Consider the following 25,507-nt stretch of genomic DNA (forward strand, 5'->3'; position numbering starts at 1 on the left):
GAAACTGGACATGTAAAAAATATTGGAAAACCAGGTAAAAATGTTCAATTTACTGATGAAAAAAAGTTAGATATACTTCTAGAGATTGAGGAAAATCCGCATAAGACAACTCGAGAACTTGTCGCCGACAATGATGTAGATGTGAGAGTTTTGCATAAAGAAAAATACCACCCTTACAAAGTTCAGTTGGTTCAGAAGTTAAATGAAGATGATCCTGATAGAAGGCAAGAATTCTTGGAATTGATGATGGACAGAATGAACGCAGATTTGCAGTTCATAAACAAAATAGTGTTTTCTGATGAAGCGACGTTTCATTTAAACGGAACAGTTAACAGACAGAACTGTATATATTGGAGCAGAGAAAATCCTCACTAGATGTGTGCGACTCACACTCAATATCCTAAAAAAGTTACCGTTTGGGCTGGTATCATTAACAGTAAAAATATTGGCCCTATTTTTTTTGAGGGCACTGTTAATGTTGAGGTTTTTCTAGATTTTTTTATTAACTTTTTAGTGTCTACATTGCAAATACATTTTCCTGATGTTAATCATCCAAATTAGATAGATCGAACTATTTACTACCAACAAGACGGAGCTCCACCGCATTTTGCACGTACAGTTAGAAATTATTTAAACGAGGTTTTTCCCAATAAGTGGATTGGAAGACGTCGAACGATCGAATGGCCGGCTAGATCCCCCGATTTGACTACTCTCGATTACTTCTTATGGGGTTATTTAAAATCTAAAGTATATTTTAATAGACCAAACAATATTGCTGATTTAAAAGTTAGGATAACGCAAGAAATTAATGAAATAACCCCCGAGGTCATACAAAATGTTGTACGAGAATTCCAAAATCACCTCTGTTATTGTCAAGAAGTTAATGGTGGTCATTTTTAACATTTAATTTAGTTGTAAAGTACATTGAAAAATACATTCTAAATATTATGAGGCATTATTATCTTCATTCTACGTATCTTCATTATCAAAATTTTACATCCTAAGAATCAATTTTCTCAGTTATGATTGCACCAAACTTAAAAAACTTTATATTGCTGAACAGAGGACCAAAATCCCTTTCCAACAAGGTGCCACACGACCCCCTTTGGTATTTAAAATTTTTGAGGGGGTGCTTATAATTCAGAAGGGATGCATACTGTAAATTGTCAATTTAAGGGTTTCAGGGTTTTTTCACATAGTACATAATAACGCTAAAAATGAATTTATTCCATACATATGGGCCGCACTGTATATACAGTTTGACATCTTGGCCAGTCCGCCGTATTAAATGTTAAATGCGTCACTTAGCTAACCATTAATTGTTATCCAAATTAAACGTGTATGTAAAATTTCAGCTAAATCACTTGAAAATAATTGCAGATAAGTATCTGTATAATTTCTTAGCCCTTTTTTTGATAGGCAAAATTGTACGACAAGTAACTGATAAATAAAACATTTTCCTTTGTGAAAAATATTTTGAGTTCACGCAGCAACTTATGGGGGAGAACTAACAAGTTTGTCCTTTATACACATGTATGAAGTTATCCAATACCGTTTTCATATTGTGGCAGGTGAAAATCTCCAAAGAAGGTTGATAAAAAACTCTAATTTCCTCCACAAAAAATGACTTTTGTTCAATATATCATACTCTTGTTCAACTACCTAAATAAATGTCCCAATAAGCTTTTATATCATATAAATTGTGTAATGTAATAAATTGATGGATTTCTTAATTCCCTTTGATATAGTTATCACTGGACATATTCCTTAGTCTGTTCACTTTATTTCATGGATCATTATTGCATTGTCGACTCCTATAACATTTGTTCAAGCGCCACCAATCTATCTCAAACCTTTTCAGAGTTATAATTCTTTAAAATTGGTATATCGGCCATCTTGGTTTCCGCATTTGAACCCCATCATTTGATACCAATGTCGTGGGAGTGCATAAAAAATTTTCCCGCCATCTTGTGACGTCCATTTAACTAATCATGCATTGTTATCCAAGGTAAATGCTTATGGATTGAGAATAACTGCAGGTGATTAACATTGCAAGTTAAATAAAAACTGTATTGTGACGCCTGAAGGTGCTGTTGTATACCGAAACACATGTCTCGGTTTTTAAAACTGTCCAGTGGAAATCTCACATTAAAGTGTGTTTTTTGAATATGTTATAATTGATTTTCATCAAGTATCGGTCAGTTTTATCATATTCTCGTTAAAAAAATGTACTTACGTCAATGGTATAAAATTTGCTCTGGCTAGTAAACTGGCAATATAATTCACAGATGCTTGACGAAGGACGGGGGCTACATTAGGGTTACAAACTTTCTTCCACAAGAAATTCAAGAAAGCTTCTGTCACCGCAATATTGTAAGAACACAACAAAAACATTATAAACTGAACGTGGTGAGTATCATAAGTAGGTAGGATGATTTTTTCAAAAATCACAATCATGTCGTGGTATAGTTTTTTGGTTTGTTCCCAATTTGGTTCACCAGAGTTACTATCGTAGCATTTGGATTTGAAGTAATTGAAAACTTTCTCCAAGCAAATGTCTAAAGCGTGAGATAAGGCATGGCGGTCGACTTGAGTGAAAGCTGTTGTTGATGTCTTAACGGACTTGGCATCATCGTCCATTGAGAACATTTCTTCGTCGGCATTGAGGAATTTTTCAATTTCTTCTCTTGGAGCATTCACATCCATGATTATCAATCTGAAAAACAAATTATTTTCAATGTTTTATCGTTGGAGTATTGAAAGTATATTTCTAGTTTAGCCTCTAGATTTGAAAATACACCTTGACTGATAGTAATAACACATCACCCCAAATAATTATTTATTCATAAACGGGTAGCTTCTCTTGACAATGAAATACAGTAATATTAAATAAAGTATATATGAGTAGTTACACTCTGTAACACTGGAGAGATTGAACTGAATGAATAACAATTATTTTTACACGCTTCATATTAGCTTCACCTGTATGTATGTACTTATGTATGCTTGTAACTCTCAAGCTCGGGATCTGTATTTGACAGAATTATCGACATAACATAATTGGTAGATTTGAAACCATTGAGCTGAACATATTGTTTTCGATCCCGTAGATAGGACTGAAAGAGTGCGATCAAGGATGGAGATAATCCAAAGGCTACTAGTTTGTTTAGTAGAATGCCATGGTCAAGCCTGTCGAAGGCCTTAGAAAAGTCTGTGTAAATAACATCAGTTTGGGCTCTATTGTCAAATGGCGTCTACAAAATAGGTCACGTGATTTCCTTAACCTGTCAAAATTGACATTTAAAAAAAGAAACATCGAAAAATGACATTATTCTTCAAAATATCCAAAAATATCAAAGGATAAAAACATTTTCTTTTGTAATTTTATACCCACACACCAAGTTTCAAACCCATAATAAGTATTTTATATTTTCACTATTTTTCCGCATTCCTGCTTTTTCTACTTATCAAAATTTAAGCACACCTGTACTAAATCATTTATTTTAACTAAACTCGTCACCGAATTTCTTTTTTTGTAATATAATAATATTTTAAGAGCCTCTTTGATGTTAAAAACAAATTTTGAAAAATAAAAGTTGTCAAACTTGATGCAAAGTTCATCTAGTTTCAACGGGGCTTTCCAAACTATACAGTACTTGAGTTTTTTTGATGAGCAAATGGCCTCACAATATGAATTAGAATAAAACGGAACATTAGGAAACAATATCTTAGAGTGTTTATTGTTTTTTTAACAAAAAATACAGTGGAATTTAATCTTAATTAATTAAAAAGAACTGAAAATAAACATGTACCTATACCTAATAGCAAAAAAACACGAAAAAAAGACTCACGACATTAAATACACTACATTTCTGTATGTCTTCCATCGCGTTCTATGCAGATAATTGTCTTTGTTGATACATCTTTTATTGAGTTGCTGATACTCACAGGGTTTATGTTTAAAATAGAGTTTCTAATAACAGTTTCTAGGTGATTCACGTCACGAAAAGGTCTTTGTTTATAAACGATTTGTTTTAAGTAACCCCACAAGAAAAAATCTAGTGGGGTTGAATCTGGCGACCTAGGCGGCCATATTTGCCCATATTTCGCCCAATAACTTTGCCCCTAAACATTTCTAATAGTTTCTCTTTGACTTGTCTTGAACTATGAATAGGAGCCCCGTCACATTGATACCACAGACTGTGTCTTATTTCAACCGGCATATTGTCCACTATATCACTGATCTCAGTATTTAGAAATTGCAAATAATCCTGAGAAGTTAAATTGTGTCTAAAAAAGAATGGTCCCATTACCTGATTATTTAAAACACCGCACCACACATTTGTTTTAAATGAATATTGGTCCCGACATTCTATCACAAAATGAGGATTTTCCTGAGCCCACCACCTACAATTCTGGGAACTGACTACGCCGTTCGATGTGAAGGTAGCTTCGTCGGTCCATAGGATTTTGTAAGGAAATTTTCTGTTTAATTCTACTTCTCCTTGGTACCAGAAAGAGAAATCTAGTCGAACATCGAAATCTCTTTCCTTTAAGGTATTTATATATTTGGGTTTGTAGGGTTTGAGTTTATTTTTATGTAAAATTGCTCTTGCTTTCTCTTTTAACGCCAGTTCTATCTACAATATTGGTAATACTTGATTTTCCCTGTTCGATAACATCCAGGCAGACAGCCAACTGAACCTCATCATTATTGCGTGATGGATTATGACGTTTTTTAAAAGTATTTTCAACTGAACCAGTCAGTTTAAATTTTTTTAAAATCCTACTTACAGTGGATTGCTGTACATGTCTACCAGGATGTCTTGCGTTAAAAATATCAGCCACTTGTCGATGCAATGTGTTTTCACCACAAATTAGCACAATTTCAATTTTTTCTTGTAAAGATAACATATTATTTTAATTTTCATACATTACATTGAACTAACGGGCATTAATTTATTCAGTGACAGTGACGTTTTCTAAAACACATTATGTAGTTTCATATTTTTTCACAGCCTACCCAGTTTTTTTAAATTAGTGTTGTTAGCGGAGTAGGTAAATGTAAATACTATGAGTTTTTTTCTTTTATTGAATGGGCTTCAAGAATCACGAAATGATGTTTCCTAATGTTCCGTTCTGTTCTAATTCATATTGTGAGGCCATTTGCTCATTAAAAAACTCAAGTACTGTATAGTTTTGAAAGCTCCGTTGAAACTAGATGAACTTTGCATCAAGTTTGACAACTTTTATTTTTCAAAATTTGTTTTTAACATCAAAGAGGCTCTTAAAATATTATTATATTACAAAAAAAGAAATTCGGTGACGAGTTTAGTTAAAATAAATGATTTAGTACAGATGTGCTTAAATTTTGATAAGTAGAAAAAGCAGGAGTGCGGAAAAATAGTTAAAATATAAAATACTTATTATGGGTTTGAAACTTGGTGTGTGGGTATAAAATTACAAAAGAAAATGTTTTTATCCTTTGATATTTTTGGATATTTTGAAGAATAATGTCATTTTTCGATGTTTCTTTTTTTAAATGTCAATTTTGACAGGTTAAGGAAATCACGTGACCTATTTTGTAGACGCCATTTGACATCATTTCTTAAGCAAAATCTACTGCCAGAATCAAATTTCACATAAAACGATAAATAAAAAAGTTTCCCATTTGATGCGGACTTTATCGGTGACACTGTATATATATATATATATATATATATATATATATATATATATATATATATTGCAACTTACATGCCGATATATAAATCGCTCCAGCAGAATCTCAAAAACCTTTGCAAAGTTGCAAATAATAGAGATAGGCCGATAGTTTGAAAATGGGACAGACTTTTGATGATTTCCAGATCCTTGGTATTGTAGCCGATCTTAAGCAGATATTAATTAGTATAGATAGAGGACGAGCAAGCACAAGTGCACAATCTTTTAGGATGAAAGCTCGAATGTCATCTGGACCAGTGGTCTTTTTAGGTTTGAGCGACCTTAGTGCCTTGTATACTTCGTTTTCACTGAAGCTTGATATTAGAGAGCTAAATACTAGACGAATTACCCATTTTTTTCCTCATTTAATTTAGAAAATTCCAATTATCAGTGATACATCAGTGAATTGTCGACAAAAAGGTTAACTTATATCCAGGGTTGGCAGGTCAAACCAACATGCTTGAAACCATGGTTTGAACCAAGGTTTAAACCAACTGGTTTTTTAAGAAAAAAAACTGTTTTTTAATAGGGTTTTTTTCTCTATGTTGTTGATATTATTCTGATAATGAAAACTACATCTCAATGAACTTCAAATAAAAATTTGATATTTAAATTTTTAAATTAATATATTTCAAATTATTCTAATAATTAAACCAATTGTAATTTTTCACTAGTAATATTTAAAATTTTCTTCATTTTGTTATCTTAACAAAAATAAAATAATTCAAGACCGGTCCTGATGGAGAACTTGGGCATCTCTATTTTACTTTATTATTCATCAAGGTGGTTCCTCCGTCGCATCGTTCGTTGTGAGCGACGGCGCGGCGATCAGGCAGCTCAGGGGATTCCCAAGTTGATATTCTGTGATGTCAGTGTAATAGTTTCATGGCACTTACTACTTTTATTTAAAACAACACTGTGGCATGAATGAGCTTTAACAAGAAACAAGGTTTATTGTGTTCCATTTACTCTTTGCTTAAGTATGCAACACATATAACATATATGATGTTTATCTAATTTTATTGCATATGCAGGAAATTGAACAAGGTCATTACTAAATAAACAATATTTCTTATGAGGTGCATTCCAGAGTTGATGTTGGAGTACGTCATCAAGAACTGATTTTTCAAGGCTGTGACAAAAAAAGTTCCACTGCTCTTGTGTAATATTTAAAAATATTTTGATCCCAGAAAATTGAAGAAAACTCCAACTATTATCAGTTTCCAAGTAATCATAACCTAATATGTCGACATCAAATTGTTTTAAATGTAATCAAAGGTGTGTTTTCAAAGAGGATAGACAAAAAGATCAGGAACACCACAGTGTGTTTGGCTTTCCCTGTGACATGTGCTTCAGAACAATATGTCAAACTTGTAATAATCACCAGGCTCAAGAAATAAGCATCATATCTAGCCCAACAAGAACACTGATTCACTTATGCCCTGACTGTTATTCGGAGGCCAAGCAGCTACCCAAAATCTTTAAGCAGATTGAGGATCTTAAAAGTGAAATAACCGTGCTGAGGGATGAAATTAAAAAATCTACAGAAATATCTTTTACATTCAAAGGAGACATTGAAGACATGATAACAAAAGCATTAGAAAAATATTCCGAAGAAACATGTGCGACTTTGAGAGTGTTAGCTCATGGTATCAAGGATACTAATAAAGAATTAGTGAAGTCCTTTAAAAGGAGTTCTCATCGCAAAGAAAATCTCTCCAAATCGGCTGAAAATATCCATAGACCAACTCCGAAAACTAATACAATAGAGGTTGAACGTCAATCAAAACAAAACAGTAAGAAGGAATTTAAAAAAATATCTCTTTCAAAAGAAATTCACGATGACCCACTGGGTATTACGATTGCTGCAACTGAAGGAGCTATTAAAAAAATAGCAACAGCAGGAGAAAAACGCTCTGAAGAAACGGGTGCAATAAAGAAAAACTTGGCCCGCAGCAACAAGAATGTTGACAATAAAAAAAAGAAGTTTCCTAAGAAAAGCCCCTATTGCGAAGAAAAAGTTTTCCCTGAGAAATCAACTGAAAGTGATCATGATCCCATTCAGAAAACCAACAAAAAACTAGCGATTGGATCTCAATTAAAACAAAAACATACAGGACGATGCAACCGCACAAGAACAAATATTAAACAACCAGGGACTTCAAACCATAAGAGGGCTTCACAGTATAATATTAACTATGATTATTATTATGAACCAATTATAGATCTCTTGTTAAACGATGAAACATACATATCGGATTCATCTAATGCAGATATTTGTGCTCTGAATTGGGAAGATTATGAGTGAATTGTTTATTGAAATTCATCTATTTTTCTGGTTTCACTACCTTCAAAACTTAGTTTCAGAACTATTTTATCATTAAGCACTTACAAACATCTATTTGTGTCTGGATCCAACCCGTCTACTAACATAGATGAGTGTACACTTTTTTGAAGGGATTGTTTTTCATCTTCCTTTTGAATTGTCGGAGTTTATAGTAATTATTATTATTCACCAGAGGTCATTCTCACACTCTGCAAAATACTATCCAAAATGACTACCTCAAGAGCAGTGAATATCAGAAGTGATTTTTGTCAAATTGTAATCTACATCGATTTGAATACTAGCTCATCTATTTTCGCAGACAATGCTCTCAAAATGTTTAAAGGATTTTTCAGACTCGCTTTCACATCTAAATAACAAACAAAATTAAACAAAAAGGTATAAGAAACCAATTATTTTCAATTTAGTTTGCGAACAGTTTTTGAATATTTTATTCTTCAGTATCTCAAGTACTTGTCTTCTCATATAAGATAAAATATTTTGAATAAATACTGAAATTAATATGGTGAATTCATTCAATAGTGTGTTCTTATAAATTCAAATTGAAAGGGGTATATTTTTAGGGGAGATCAGTTTTTGGGAAAGAAAGGTTTTGGTTCTATACTTCTCCTCAAATCAATGCTGATGAGGCAATAAGACAAGTGTCTCATTACGAAACATCGATGTCTGCCTTTGAGAATGACACTGTTCCATGTACGTAAAATTGTATATCTCTTTGAAATACTATATTCTGTAGTGTTCCTGTGAATGACATTTGAATAAATTCATGTGTAATTCACTGTTCATAAAAAAGTAGTTGTTTCGAAATTAATTTTTCTTTTGTATAATTCAAAGTTTATATGAAAGTAGTTGTTTCGAGAGGGTTTTTTTTTCCAGTTTGTATCTGAAACTAACTTCTTTGCATGATCCTTTGGAATTTTCCCACATTTTTTTTATGAAAATGGAGAAGTAGAAAAGCAAAAACTTTTCTCTACCAACGTATATATGGTAATAATAACATAGGCTTTGACGGCAGGAGTCACGACTGCTACTGCAGCAGTAGCAGGCGGAACGTTCTGTGCTTCAGGTTCCAATCGACCACGGCCTACTTTTTATATTTAAATTGAACGCCCCCTCGGTTCTTGACAATAATGGACACTGCTGGAATCATTTTAAAACATTTTATAATGTTTCAGCATCGATTTGATAAATTTCTCACCTTTTTCTGTTCTCAAAACTAGCGATATTATTTCCCCCTTGTACTAAACTTTTGACATTAAATAATTCATGAAACAAGTCAAGTGAGGTCAGATCGGGACTTCAGGCAGGCCAGTCAATTTGACGCTGTCTACCAAAATCCTGTTAAACCTACTCAAATCTACTCCACTGTAATTATAAAGTATCTGTCGAAGTAGCTATGAGGAACAATGTTATGTTGTTATTGTATTGACAAGTCGAATTTAAATATATATAAAAGGTAAAGTTATTTAGTAAAAATTCAACAATACCCTACAGTCCACTATATATCCATATTTGGTCCAATCGATCTAGATACTATCAAGGCAGACAATTGGCTGAGTAGTGAGAAGAGCCTGTTTGATGGAAGTTTTGTCAACATTACATCCATATTCAGAATTAGTCAAGTTATTAGGTATAGTCTGGTTTTTGTTCGGTACAGGCAATTTTTAAGTGTTTCGTTACCAGTCTTTGAGGTACGGCAAAAGTGGCATAAATGGAAAGTAAGAAAACTCACGAGAGTACAAAATTATTTCGATTCAATTTTCTTAATAAAAATATTATCCATTAAGTAAATTCAGGGTTGGAAAAATTACTCCCAGTTTTTGAGAGAATTTAATGAATTTGAAACAAATTATTTTGAATTGGTAGGTAAAATAAGGAATGTTTGTTCAGAACGAAGTTCGAGCATTTAGTGGTTTGAAACCAAACATTTGTCAAAATGTAACATTTCCAACAATTAATTTGCTAATCTTTGATGGGCAATATTTGAACTGGACTATACTTAGTGTATGAATTAAAATGGTTACTTCAGTTTTCTCTCCAGTAAAATGAATGATCAAATGAACTTTATCTGTTAACAAGAAGATTATTATTATTCTTAATTTATATGAAGCTCTCATACACCAAAATCTTTTGTATACCATGGATATGTGTTCGCAAATGACTGTCAAAATCATCGATATATAAATTCAAGAATGAGAGAAAAAATGAAACCGTGAAATCACCAAAACCATCTCCCGGAAGAAGGACTGTAATTAGAAGAACAGTACATTCATTTTATTTCAAGAAAGAAAAAACAACCCTTGATAAAATAGTGGGAGCCTTGAAAGAAGACCAATAATAGACAATAATACAAAAACTATTAAATTTATAAATAACAAGCCAACAATTGTCGGTAAAAATAGTATTCAATTCAAAAAAAACTTGTAAGAAATCCTGATTTACAGTTAAGCTCTGATGTTATATACATGAATGCACAAAGTATAATCAAACACAAGGATGAAATTCATGATGTATTGTTCCGATACAAACCTAAAGTATCACTGCTAAGTGAAGCTAGGACGACACTGGATATTGAAGATTCAGAAATAATAATGGATCAGTATAATTGTGTGCGTTGTGACTCAAATAGTCGTTACACTGGAGGAGTAGTTCTATATATTCAAAGAAATATTAATTTTTCTAGTTATAAATCGTTTGTGCTCGATGGTAATTTTTGGTGTACAATCCTAAAAATTGATTTCAAGTCTTCAAAATGGTTTATTGGTTGTTTATATCATTCCCCATCGAGTTCAGATGCTATTTTTTTGGAACATCTTGAAGAGATCATTGATGACATTATGTTATCAAATAATCGTTTTTTACTAGCGGGAGATTTTAATTTGAATTTCTCAGAAAATGCATTCTATGTTAATAAACTCAAGACTTTATTCTCAACATATGGATTGAACCAATTTGTAACCGAACCAACAGGTATCACATTAGAATCTGAAACATTAATTGATTATGTTATATCAAATCAAAATGATATTATAACCAACGATCACTTATCCCCCAATATCACTGGTAATATCAGTCAACTTACTATTAAAGCCATTGAAACAAAACAATATTACAAAAAAATATAGAAATTTTTGTGAGAGTAATCTTGATAAAATAAAAATTTGATTTCTTGCGAATGGGCATTGAGTTCAGTAGATGTAAATTTCATATATCAAGAAATCATTGATAATTGTTCTGCAGTTATCAACAATATAGCACCAGTAAGAATATGTCAATTTAAAAATAGTGTACCATGGTTTGATAATGAAGTAAATAGTAAAATCAAGGAAAGAGATAAAGCCTATAAATCATTTATTGAATTTTCACCAAGTGAAAAAGTACTCAAATGGGATAGCTTTAAAATACTCAGAAATGTAATTGTGAACATGTTAAAAAAGAAAAGTATTACTGGAATAAAATTGACAGATATAGAAACAATTCTCAGATGATGTGGAAAACATTAAAAGTCCTTGTAAAAAATAGTAATTAAAACTCATTCAGTCAGGTACAATTTGATTATAATGGAGACTCGTACAATGTCAAGAAAGAGACATCCTTAGTTGAACATTTCAACAATTATTTTGTTAATAGTATTAACCAGATAATCGAGAGCATTCAAAGTGATGAAGTGAGGTATAATTGCGATTCTAACCTTTACTTGCCTATAATTAAATTCAAAATGGATTCATTAGGAGAATTACGTTATATTATTGCTTCATTAGACAATAAATGTAATACATATGAAATCCTAAATGCCAAAATTGTTAAACAAATTTTTGAAACTGCTGGACATGCTATACTGAATCTTATCAACACTTCCCTACAGACTGGAAAGATCTCAGATCTGCTAAAAATTAGTGCTATTATTCCAATTCCTAAGGTAAATAAAACTATCAGAGCTGAGGAATTTAGGCCTATTAATACGTTGCCGCCCATCGAGAAAGTACTTGAGTATGCTGTTTACAATCAATTGCTAAACTTTGTGAATGAAAATGAGATTCTATTTGATAACCAGTCAGGGTTTCAAAAAAATACTCTTGTGAATCAGCATTACAGAGGTCACTTAACTATTTGATAAACAAATTAGATAACAACAAGTTTGTAGTAGCGATATTTTTAGATTTGAGGAGAGCTTTCGAAACAATCGACAGAAATATAATCCTCAGCAAAATGAAAATAAACGGAATTGAGGGCAAAGTGTATGAATGGTTTTATAACTATCTTGAAGGCAGAAAACAAAGAGTAAGAATCAATGGTACAATTTCAAATGAAATATTAAACAATAATAGAGTACCCCAGGGAAGTGTTTTGGGCCCCTTAGTATACATTATATATTTAAATGATATTAATATACATGTCGACTGTGAATTTATCAACCTGTTTGCAGACGATACTCTATTAGCTTGTAGTGATATAAGCCTGGATGCTGCTGTACAGAAAATGAATGTGATATTGCAAAAAGTTGACAAATATATAAAAATTAATGAATTGAAATTGAATGTGAGTAAAACTACTGCCATGATCCTCACTTCAAATTACAAATATAAAAAATCAATACAAACCAGATAAATATTTCAATTAATGATGAAAATATAAAAGTAAATAATACTTTAAAATACTTAGGGTTTCAACTGGACTGCAATCTCACATTTGAAGAACATTTTCAATACATACATGAGAAAATTTCGAAAAAACTATATTTTTACTATAGAATTTCAAAGCATCTGTCTTTAAACACAAAGATATTAGTCTATATACAACAATTATACAACCACACTTTGATTATTGTGCTTCGATTTTGTACAAACAGACACAACTACAAAAACTACAAAATAGAGGAATGAGAATTATATTGAGAGGAAACCGATATACTCCCATAATTACAATGTTAACAACCCTAAATTGGCTTTCGGTATCCCAGAGACTTTTATACCAGACAATGATATTTGTGCATGTCAAAGGTTTTGATACATACAACAAATTGCCTCATTCAATTAAATCCGCTTCAACTTTAAAAAGGTTTAAAACTGATATACTGCATCATATTTATAACAAATGTAACTGAAGGTATTACTAATAAGATCATAAGTCATGAGTTTTGGAATATTAATCAATTATTTGTTAGTTATAATTTTGTTGTTGTATATTAGGAATGTATCCTACTTACCAAATAAATGTTATTATTATAGACAGAAATAAATTGTGGAAAACTTTTGAGGAATTAAATTTCAGCTGGGAAAAACTAAACAGAAAATTGCTCTCAATTGAAATTGATGAATTTATTTGCTGGATGACACATTACTTAAAACAGATAGGAGAGTTTCGACATGAGGCAAAACTTGGCTTATAGAAGAATATACCATTGGAAAGATGTGAGGTAATTTAATTCATTACAAACTCAGGTACACATAAAACATTAAATGGCCGGTAAAATTTAGGTACTTGAAATTAAGGTACTTAAAATTGTAAAATTAGGTATATTAAGCATTGAATATGTAGAATATAATTAGTAAAGACACGCCCCATTGTATGGCGAAACACGTGTTGCATTTTTGTAAAAGTGTTTAGTGAAAATCTCACAATAAAGTGTTTCTTGAATATGTTTGAATATGTAGTCGACAAATGGAACAGAAACGAAATCTTATTATTTTTCGTCTGCAAAGTCAATCCCCTTGGTTTTTGTTGCAAGAAAATACAACATTAAAAATAAAAGATATCAAAAGAGTCCTTAAAAAACGTCGATTGCGAAAAATGTCGAAAATGTATTGAACATATGAAAATTAGACAATTCAGTTGAGGCAATTGTAAAAGCTTCAATCATTGAATTCCACGGAAGGGTGACTCAGTAACTTTATATTGTTAACCAAATTACACCAACTGTGGCAAATCTTACCAAAATCACAAAATTTAGTTTCAGCCCTTTGCTAGTGTTTTGCATTTTTAATGAGGAATTATTAATTTTCAGTATTAAGAAACAGTATAAGTATACCAATATTTTATAGAATGAAAATCCTTTCGAGTGAGGTATGAGACTTGCTGACCTAGCCGAAGTATCGCATATGTAAACAATAAATGTATTTCAAAAAAATAATCAGATTCATTGAACACCATTCACAATTCTGTGGATCTAACTTATAAGGTTCAAGATGAATTTATGCACACTTGATTAGCAAGAAGCAAGTAACAGAAACGATGACATTTATGCATTCCCGATTAAAAAGGCACAATAAAATAGTAGGTAAGCGCTTGAGCTTCTATTGGAGAAAAAGAAATCTGTAATATTGACTATTACATCTAACTTGTTTGATTGATGACCCATTTATTTTGTGGAAATTTATATTGAATATAGAATTAAGAAAATTACTTTTGTGTAATATCTACTAAGTTCATTATTTGTTACATCCGGTTTCTGTTTACTAGACCATTTTCAAGTAACTAATAATAATGAAAATCTAAAATTTGATTCCCATGTCGACTACTTATGTAAAAGACTAGCAGCAGGATGTCATGCAAGAAAGTTAGACACTACTATTATGTATGTCTTTTTATTTTGGAAACAGTGTGTCTTATCCACAAAAAATATAAAAATCAATTTAATACCACCTTACTTCATTTCCCTTCCAACACCTACTCTAGCCCATTATTTTCAATAGCAAGAAGTTATTTATTCACCTTCCCATTAATTTAAGGCGAATATATAATGAAAAGAAATTCAGAAAGAAAGTAAGAGAATTCTTTGTTAGGAGGCCCTATTATAGTGTGAACGAATTCTACTATGGCTCTATCGAGTAGCTTTGTGTAAACAAGTTATTGAAAGCTACATGAAATGGCTATCAATGTTCATTACTTAGCATTATATATTTACATTTACTGAATATTCATATATTCATGTACTTATATTTGTATCTGTTCAGCTAGGCTTAATATTATTCTGTCCATATACTCTGCTCTAGTCTCAAAGCATTATTTTATAGTTTATATTTGTTAATTTAATGTCCCATATACACGTTTTACTTTACTAGACTTTGCCAAGGAGATGTTCAGATCTTGGCTAATGAAGCATATTTTGATTAGATTTGATCAAAGGAGAAACAAGTACTTAAAATATACACTGATAAGGCCTATTAGGTAAGGTAGGTACAGTATCTGACCTTATCCTATTAGAGGTACCCGAAACAGGTCTAATAAAACGAGTAACAAATAATTCACTTAGTTAAAAGTTATTTTCTTTATTCTATATTGTGTTTCCCTCATTTCTACTGTCTGTGATCTTAAATGGACCAATCAACGATCATTTGCACACTAGATGAGTACCTACTAGCCGAAAATTTGGCACAATTCAAGTAAGAAACTGGAAAGTTCGCTATCTTTTAGTCGTCACTTTTTACTCGATAATTGTTAATTTTTCTGCATAAAAGTGTCAATTGGAAAGCGATAAGTTCAACTTATCATGATTGTCACTTGCTAATTGAATGTGTATAAATTCACCATTAGAAGCTACATTCTGATTACTTATAGACATGACAATATGGACTTGCTGTTACGTTACTTCAACATACTGCAGATGACACAAAGTTTTTGAAATGACATCACTGCGCAAAGGAAAGTACGTGCTTGTAACTATGTCAACATTAATATGAGTTGCATACTTGGTAGTCGTTAACATGTACCTAATTAAACAATAATGGAATGATGCAGAGCAAATCATTCAATTCATATTTCTCATAATTTTGTTTTTGGTATTGACGATTTATTCAGAACTGCTGTAACAAATTTATCATAACCCCAAAATTTTTACAACAAAAGTATGCAACACCTAAAATATAGCGACATCTAAAAGTAATGTCAAAATGTGGATCTATCCATCCCATTTTGAGTTGTTGGAGTCAATGTTCACTCTTCAATAGCCAGTCCATATTATGATGTCATTGTAAACAATGAATAAATTGAAATGCATGCTTACTTGGAAAACAAAAGACTCAAGATGTCAGGTCGGAAACAGGGTTGATATTCCAAAATACATAATAAATTATGTACATAATACTCATGCATATGGGTTGATTTATTATAATAAGGAAACTGGCTTGTTACTGAAGACATCAATATTTCTCTACACCTGAAAATACAGAATTAGTATACTGTTGATGAGAAATCTGTTTCTTTACTTACATTGGTATAACATTTAATAATAATTTAATTAAAGCATGAATATTCACAAATTTATTTTGATCCTTTTTTGATGGGGTTCCTTCAGGCCAATCTGGTTCAGTTGGATCTGAAAATTATGTGTTTTTGCTAATGATTTCATTATTTGAAGGAATATTTCATTTCATCAAACAATAACAGTTTTGTCTCCTTTGAATTTTTTATTGTATATCCTGCTGAGCAAATTGCTTTTACATTACCAAAAATCAAAAAATTATATGTTTTGGTACTAACCTGGTAAAAATAACTTCACTAACTTATCAACAACCATCTTAGCATGGTAGTTATGAGCCGACAATAAATTAACTATAAATGACTGATACTCTGAAACCACTTTAGGACTTTTATCAGTCCAAGGTATGGATAGTAAGGCTTCTACAAATAGCCTCAAATTTTGATTGAGGATCGATATGCATTCAGTTGCTTCTGTAAGAATTGAGGAAACATCATCATCAGTCAATTCTGCATCCCGCAGCAGGCACACCAGATTTTCATAATCTCTGGATACCTTGGACTGAATGTACCCTTCAAGAATAGAGTTGACTTTCTGCGAATGCGGTAACACAAATCTAACTTTGATTGGTGTAGAATGTAGTTCGCTTAGCCTACTTTTGATGCTCCTGGGCTTTTTGAGAATTGATGAAGGAGTTCGTACCGTTCGTGTAGACCTTTGAGAAGCTGAAGACATTTTTGAAAACTCACTAAGAAACTATGGATATACGAACAAACATCAACAAAAAAATACGTTAGTTACCACTAATCTTCTATTCGTTAATAGTCGAGAGCTTTACAAATTTACATTCTTTCACAATATTTCACATAACAAGTTGAAACACGTGTTAACCTATACTCTCTGACAAAACTTGACTAAAACATTGAAAGCGTAAATTTGAATGACACCAAATGTCAAGAACTATAAAACTTCTTCTTCTCTTTTTTTCGGTCTTTGTTTTCGTTACGGCGCAGTAGACCAGTCTCCTCCTAAGCATAACAACGGATGTTATGCAATAGTCGCTTCGTCCGGGAACGTGTGTGTGTGGACGTGTGTGCAAGGGTTGAATGTTAAGTTCTTGAAATGAAGGACGACAGTGTTCTCTGCTTTTTTGCATACGGAAGGCTTTAATTGCATGTGAAGACTGACCCCATAAAAGTATGCCATAATATGTAGCTTGAGAAATGATTCTTATACAGATTCTGTGAAACATGTTTTTCCTTACGAATTAGTAGAGAGTTGTCCTGAAAATTTTGAGAAGAAAATTGGATTAGATAATTTAGGAAACACTTCTATATGAATAGCGTTTCACAAGTGTTGTTCATGACGAAGAATTTCAAGAACGAGGTTTCAGTGATGAACGAGAACGAGAATGTTTTCTACTCATTCATCAAACTCAAACATCTGTTCATGCACCTGCAGTTTCCTAAGAATATATCATCTATCCCTCCAACCGATTTCCTGGAGTCTTTGAAGTCCACTAGATACTCGTTAGGACAACAAGAGGATTGTTCCGAATTCTTGGGGTCTTTGTTGAGTACTCTTCGTGAGCAAAACAATAGCAGAATCAACACTCCAAACCGCTCAGGATTGAATGATTCCGTACAGTCTATCTCGTCTTGTATTTGTAAATTCTTTGCTGGAAAAATCCTCACTTGTTTACTTTGTAGTAAATGTTCAAGATATAGCAAAAACGTATGTGAATTTCTGGAATTTCAACTAGCGTTTCCTGATATGACTAATTACCAGTCCGTGCAAAGCTTATTAATAAATCATCTGAAAATGGAACTTTCAACAGGTGATGATCGATTGCATTGCCAAACATGCGCCAAACTAACTGTCTGTTATAATAAAACAAGTATAGCTGAGGCACGAGTCAATCTAATCATAACACTGATGATCTTCAAACATGACTCAACCATTAAGCAGACCACAATTATAATCTTCATGCAGTCATTGTTCACTGTGGTTCTGGCGATGAATCGTTAAATCTGGTCATTATTATGCCCTGGTCAAAGACGAAACGGACTGGTTTGACGATAGTCATGTCACTAAGTGTACTGGCGATGTATTGAATTTATTGGAGCCTCTGGAGACACCCTACATTTTGTTTTATGACAGAGAGGATATTGACAAATCAAGATCTTCAGATGATGTGGTGCTGCAGGTTTTTTCGGGTTTTCCTGCAGCTGAAAAAGCAAATGCGCCCCGGACCGCCAATTAATTTTTGTTGTTATTTTATTATTTCATTATTTGTATTTTGGAGCTCAGCATTGGTAAGAAAGTACTTATTGTTAGTAAATGTTAGGTGACTGTTAAAAAGAGAAAAGTATGTCTGTAATACTAATACACTTTTTCAGCTGTCTTAGTAGGAACAGTTGTGTAGAAAGTTTTTTTGAACAGACCTGCAATATGTGTTTCCCAATTTAACATCTTATCAATTTTAAACTCCAATAAATCTACATGTTGCTTCTTCCTTACTTGTCTATTTGATGATATCATAATTTTCGTTGTCTTATCCCTGTTTACTTTGAGATAATTTTAAGTAAACCAAGTTAAAGCATTATTTTCTCATCTAGAACATATGTCCATTAAGTCGTTAACATTTGAGTCTGCTTCTACCGTTGATACATCGTCTGCATAGCAAAAAGATAAGCTTGAAAGTAAGAATTCAAAAATGTCATTAATGTATGCCACAAAAAGAGTTGGTCCCATTATGGAATCTTGTGGTACACCATGCGATGTATAAACAACTTGTTTTCTCACATATGAGTAGGTTTTCATTAGCTCTAAAGCTTGTCACGTATCCCTTAATATTAAAATTTACCTAGTAGGGGCTCATGATTTACACTGTCAAAAACTTCACTTAAATCACATAGAGTTAGAGCAGACACTAGCACTAGACCCTTTTCTATATTCTCTATTATTGTATCAACTATAGCCATCACATCTTGGGTTGTCGATTTGTTAGACCTAAATCCGAATTGATTTTTATTAAGTACTGAATAAGCGTTTAAAAAAGAAATTGAGCGGTCCTTATAATTAGCATCGCAAAAGTTTGATCAAAGATAGGAATGATAGATATGGGTCTATAGTAATCTGGAATATTTGGATCGCCCTTTTTAAATATGGGAATAACTTTACTTGTTTTAAAGATGTCTAGAAATAGTCCTTCACAGAGGCAATGGTTGAAAAGAACAGTCAATGGACCAGATACAAGATGTATGGTTTCTTTAATCATTTTACTGCTTAAGTTGTATGTCCAAACAAGCAGATTTGTTTAATTATTGCTCGTTTAACTTCAACTTCAGTAACTGGACTGAGGAATATAGAAGTGCTAGGTTTGGGGAATGTAAAAAGGTAGGTTGGAGCATTAATGTTGCAGGAGGGTAGAGATTTTACAATTTGTTCAGTTCCATTTGTGAAAAATAAAGTTATATTCATCAGGAAAAATGCTGCTTGAGGCTGAACGTTTTTTATTTAAATTTCGATCATAGTTAATTACCTTCCCAGCATCCTTGGATGTGTTACTTGATCCATTAACGAAATTATCATCTGAAATTCTTTTGGCATTTTTTATAGCGCTCTGGTATTGTTTTTTGTGAACTTCAAATGCATCATAGTGTTCAGGCCTTCCACTTGCAACTCTAATAGTATTTAACGCCTCGAGATTTTCTCTTATTCGTTTCAATTCTTCTTTGAAAAATGTCTTTTGTCCTTGGTATCGGTTCGTTTCAAATGAAAAACTTGATTTTCAAGAGAACTGTAAGTCATATTAATAAATTCTTCTATTTTATTTATGTTGCTGTTTTCACCATGAGGGAATTTCCAATCAACTGATTCTAAAGGTTCATCTAGAGAGTTCATTCCTTTTTTGTGATACATCTATTCACGGTGTTTTTGATGCAATCATCAGCATAGGTGGATATTGTAATGAATTGCCGTGCATGATCAGCAATATAGGCATTGAAAATTTCTGTTTCACAGATAGAATTATCCAGATCAGTAAAAATATAATTGATGCTACTAGAAGACCTCGCAGTGTTCCTCGTTGGCAAATAAATTTCAGTTTCAAGATAAAAAATTCACACAACTCAAGCCAGTATTCTGAATTACCGTTTTCATCTTTTATGTTAATATTGAAATCTCCAGCTAAAATTACCTATATGTTTTTATACCTATAGGTACCTATTATTGAAGTTGAGAGTTCTTCAACTTTGTTAAAATATAACTCAAATTCCCTAGACAATGAAGATCTATAAGATATAATAAGAACTGTTTATATAAGAACTGTTCAACACAGAAATGTTCCAAAGACGGACGAAAACACTCAACATTATCATGCGCCAAAATTGCTACTCCACCTTGTTTCATATTTTCTCTACAGAAATAAAACTTTAAAACATAATTATTAAAATTCAGTAACTTTAAACAATCTGTGTTTATCCAGTGTTCACTAATGCACAAAATATCAAAATGATTCATCTGTAAGTACAGCTTAAGTTGTTCGATTTTATTCGATATACATGGTACATTGATATGACTGATTTTTAACGATTTGTTCACAGCTGGTTTACTTTCGTAGTTTTTCGGTTTTTTTCTTCACAAATTTTTATGTGCATGTCTTTTGTAGAACTGAAAACTCTATTTACGTAGTCAGTTGATTGTAGAGGTCTTGTGACTGAGGATCCTCTTCTGCTGGTGGCATCTTCTTTTTGTGTAAAAACTTCGAGATAACCGCTCCATTTGGCCAAACTCTTCGTTTCTAGGCGTCCTTGACTTTATAATCACTTTCATTACTTATAGGAATGGTCATACTAGTTCTACTTGTATCGACTATATGGTCACTACCCTACCCTACTTTCAAATGTGAATTGATTCAGCCAAATGTAGCTGACCACTTAGGCCAACTTTTGACTTACTCTTTGAGTAGTGTTGCCATTGAGGATGGGGACATGTGTGTCAAAAGTGTAGCGAAGCGTCAATTGTATCCCGAAAACATTATGGAGCTTCGAACATATCTGATGTCTGTCGACTGGATAGAATTATACTACCAGGATGTGACAACTTGTTTTTCTTATTTTCTGGACCGGATTTCATGGTGCTTCAATGTCTCGTGCCCTATCAAAAATATAAAACTCAAACAAAAAATTTCCAAGCCATGGATAACAAATGATATCATACGAGAAGGAAAAACATTAAAAGACATGTTCTGGCTTATTTCTTCTAGTAACACTGTAAACTCTGATATGATGCATAGTTATATGGCAAAACTAAAAAATCACAGATTAAAAATCAAACAAGGAAAGACCAACTATTATAATGCAAAAATATATAACTCCAACAATAAAACTAAACAAGTATGGACTATCATAAATAATGAACTTGGGAAAAAAACTAAAAATAAAAATCCAGCATGTATAGCTTTGAAATAAAACAATCAAGAAATTGAAGATCAACATACGGTTGCAGATTTGTTTGCTAGGCATTTCTCTTCAGCGGCTGCAACAGCAATTTCGAATCATTTTGGATGTAACTTAATTCTACCATGTACTTTTGCCAAGAATATTGTCGTTCAAAATGAATTCGATCTCTCAGAAATTTCACCGCTTGAAGTTTTGAAAACTGAGGAACAAAAATTCAGCTGGTATTGATGATATGTCTATTGTTATGTAAAGCAAATTATTGATATAATTATTGAACCATTAGTTTTTTTGCTTAACCAGTCCTTTTATGGGGTTTTTTTCCCAGATGAAGAGGGCTCTTGTCTTTCCACTGCACAAAAAAGGTCGGAAAACAGAAATTGACAATTAGGCAGATTTCGTTGATTTCATCCTTTTCAAAACTCTTTGAGAAAATAATAGGTAATAGAATTTTGATGTATATTGAACAAAATGACCTATTCTGCAATAATCAACATGGTTTTAGGAAGAGTAAATCAATTGAATCTGCATCTTATTAACTATTGAACTATATTTATGCACAAGTGGATAATAATAACCTGGTTTTTTCACTTTTTTTAGATCTATCAAAAGCATTCGATACTGTTTCTTCCAAATTTCTATTGAAAAAATTACTAGTAATGGGCTTTCCCAATAATGTGTTGTGTTGGATAGAATCGTACATGGAAAACCGTAGTTTGGTGGTTAAATGTAATGGAATTACATCAGTTCCTTATGATGTGAAACTAGGTGTTCCACAAGGGTCTGTTCTGGGTCCATTGTTATTCTTAACTTTTATCAATGACTTGCCTGAATTCATATCAGATTGTCACATAACTATGTACGCTGACGATACTACAATCACTGTTTCTGGAAAAAATGAGAATGAATTATCGATAGAATTAATTTAGTTATTGACGAATTCAGTAGTTGGTATCAACGTAACAAACTGATTTTAAATAAATCTAAGTCAGTGCTGATGAAAACATTTGTTAGGAAGGATTTCTGTTGTAATTTAGTCACTTTGAATGACATAAAAATATCAAAAAAAGTTGATTTTCTTGGAATATTTTAATCTCACCTGGAGAAGTCACATACAAAAAGTGTGCAGTAAACTCAATTCCGCTTATTATTCGATCAAACAGTTGAAACATTGTTTAGATAGGTTTGGTTTACTAAATGTTCACTTTTCGAATGCATACTCCCACATTAGTTTCAACATAATGGCTTGGGGATGTGCAAAGGAATTTTCTAGAGTTTTCATCTCTCAAAAACGACTGATAAAAGATTGATATTCAACCTGGGGTACCAAGAAAGTTGTAGACCCGTTTTCAAAAGAGAACGCTTGTTGACTGCACCCGCAATTTATATAATGAAATGTGTCATTTTTGTGCACTGGAACCTTGACTTGTATAAAACGAACTTGAGCATTCACGGTCGTGATACTCGATATGCTACTGCTCTGAGGGTCCCTTCACATAAGAGTGATCATTTCAAAAAATCTCCATTATATAATGCCATAAATTTTTATAACAGACTGCCACTTTCTATAAAGAGATTGAATTCTTCAACTTTGTTCAGTAAGAAAGTTAAAAACTTATTACTGGACAAATGTTACTACAGTCATAAGGAATATTTAGAGGATTCTTTCACAGAAGGATAATAAGATATATAATCGTTCTAAATTTTCACTTGCTGTTTTGAGTTTCAGTGTTCTGACTGGCGATTTTATCGTTTTTTTTTAAATATGTGTGTACATGTTTGTAAATATATGTATATATATATAAATATATACATATGTATATTTATTTGACCACGGCAAGCAAAATTGCCACATTTTTGTATTAATTTTTTAATTAACATTTTATATATCTATATGTACCTATATATACCTTTGTATATGCAAATATTAATTTTTATTCAAGCTTTGATCCCATAATTTTATTCATTAGTGACGTACTGTTTTTTGTAAATAATCATTGACCTACCATATATACGCTATGTATCACAAATGGTGAATAAATATTATTATTATTATTATTATTATTATTATTATTATTATTGATGCATAGTATTTGGGGTATTTCGAAGAATGCTCTTCACATTGGACTCCTGGGAAATTCGGCTCCAGAAAAGCATTCAGTTGTTCGGGCTTAGTGCCAGGTGTCAGTCTGGTGACATAAAAATTTTGGGACAGCTTGAATTTGATTGATATTCTTATTGCGACCTACAACAAATCGCCACGTCTTCCGTTTATTTACTTGCCACTCATTTATTTTATCCGGTATCTGTGTTTGATCTCCCATCTGTTGAATCTCTCGCATATTATTCATCATCTGGACCTATAAAACAGCATTGTTTACTTCCTGTTGATATACATTTAGTCCATGTGAATTGAATAATTGTTGCGTAATTGGAGCTTTTGGCTTGGGTATCTGCATTCTATCTTCACTTGCTGGTAGGTATTCACCGGGCAAATAATACATACAAAGGTAATGTAGGATAGAAAAGAAAAAAATTGAGATGAGGTATGGGTGTCCCAGCTATTTTGATTCAATGTGGCTATACTCCATGAATTTGCATATAACTTTTATTTTGCTAATATTTAATCTTCCCAGGACTGTACACATGTTCAGAGAAGCTGGTATTCTTTTCTGTATAAATTGAATATATAGGATATATTATTCTCGGGAGTAGTAGTAATCGGACATTCTAGAGAAATGTGTTTTAGGGTTTATGTTCTTTAATCATATAATGATCTGTTTTCATGCGTACAAGACTTGTAAAATTTCTTCTTTCCATTGAAGAAACTTTCCACGGAGATTGTTTAGCTTAGGTCCATGGTGTCATTGGAAATTTCGAGTGGATTCTAAAATATGGAATCCAGGTAGGGAATGAAATTATTTTTATCTATTTTCATATCCAATGGGACATTCAGAGAAGTATCAATTTTCGCCAACGTTTCCGCTTGTTCGTTGCCTCCAATATTATCATGTTCAGGTATCCAAGCAGATTTGAAAGTAATGTTGTTACGTGCTGCCCTATTTTAGAATCAGTAAATATAAAGTTTTTCTCAATATTATTGGATTTACAAGTTGTTATCCCTTTATAGATTGAAATTATTTCTGCATCGCAAATATTCATTTGATCATGTAACCTAGCTGAAAATGCAAAATCTATTTGAGGCATTCCCACTTTATTATCTAATTTTGAAGCATCTGTAAAAACAAAGTTATATTCTGTTCGGTATTTTCTGTGCCACTAAAAAATTGCTATTACTTGATGGGTCGTATTTTTTTACCTCAATGTTAACTACATCTATTTCCCGAGTATACGTGTTGTAGTTATAGCTGAAAGCTGGTATAACGTTGTCTTCATATATGTTGGCTTTATGAGTTTGACATAGATATAATGGGTCGATAAGGTACCATGTCTGTTTATTTTTCCAAAAAACATTTTGTTTTTGAAGTAAATGTTTGATAATAATTATTAACTGAAATAATGGTGTTTGGTTTGAAAGGAATAATACTGTAACTTCACTTTCCAAATGTAATTTAGAAATTTCGACTATGAACTCAGAATTAGGACGTTTTCTTCATTATAACCAAATAAGCTTATCAACAATTCCCAATATTCTAAGTTGAAGTAAAACAAATCCGAGTTTGAAGTCGGAAATGAAAAAAAATCATATGTATGATCCTTCTACCTTTTCCTGAAACTTTTACACTGTTATAAATAACAATTCATCAACCAGTAATATAGCTG

The 25,507-nt window shown here is 32.2% G+C and overlaps 1 protein-coding gene across 1 annotated transcript in view; it reads right to left on the minus strand.

The window, feature by feature from the left end:
• The window catches only part of Tif-IA (RNA polymerase I-specific transcription initiation factor RRN3 homolog Tif-IA), a 34,502-nt gene extending 17,311 nt beyond the window's left edge, over window positions 1–17,191 (minus strand). Inside the window, exons 1-4 of the mRNA XM_074174211.1 lie at window positions 16,544–17,191; window positions 16,274–16,379; window positions 16,068–16,220; window positions 2,237–2,716 (exon numbers count right to left, since the gene is read on the minus strand). Of these exons, the coding sequence (XP_074030312.1) occupies window positions 2,237–2,716; window positions 16,068–16,220; window positions 16,274–16,379; window positions 16,544–16,997 (1,193 nt within the window). The 5' untranslated portion in view covers window positions 16,998–17,191. The remainder of the gene's footprint in view (window positions 1–2,236; window positions 2,717–16,067; window positions 16,221–16,273; window positions 16,380–16,543) is intronic.
• Window positions 17,192–25,507: the final 8,316 nt, after the last annotated feature.

This window comes from Leptinotarsa decemlineata, unplaced genomic scaffold (genome assembly GCF_025532065.1).
Source record: "Leptinotarsa decemlineata unplaced genomic scaffold, Ldec_3_MD MMD2_P_RNA_scaffold_12, whole genome shotgun sequence".
Taxonomy (NCBI): Eukaryota; Metazoa; Arthropoda; class Insecta; order Coleoptera; family Chrysomelidae; genus Leptinotarsa; species Leptinotarsa decemlineata.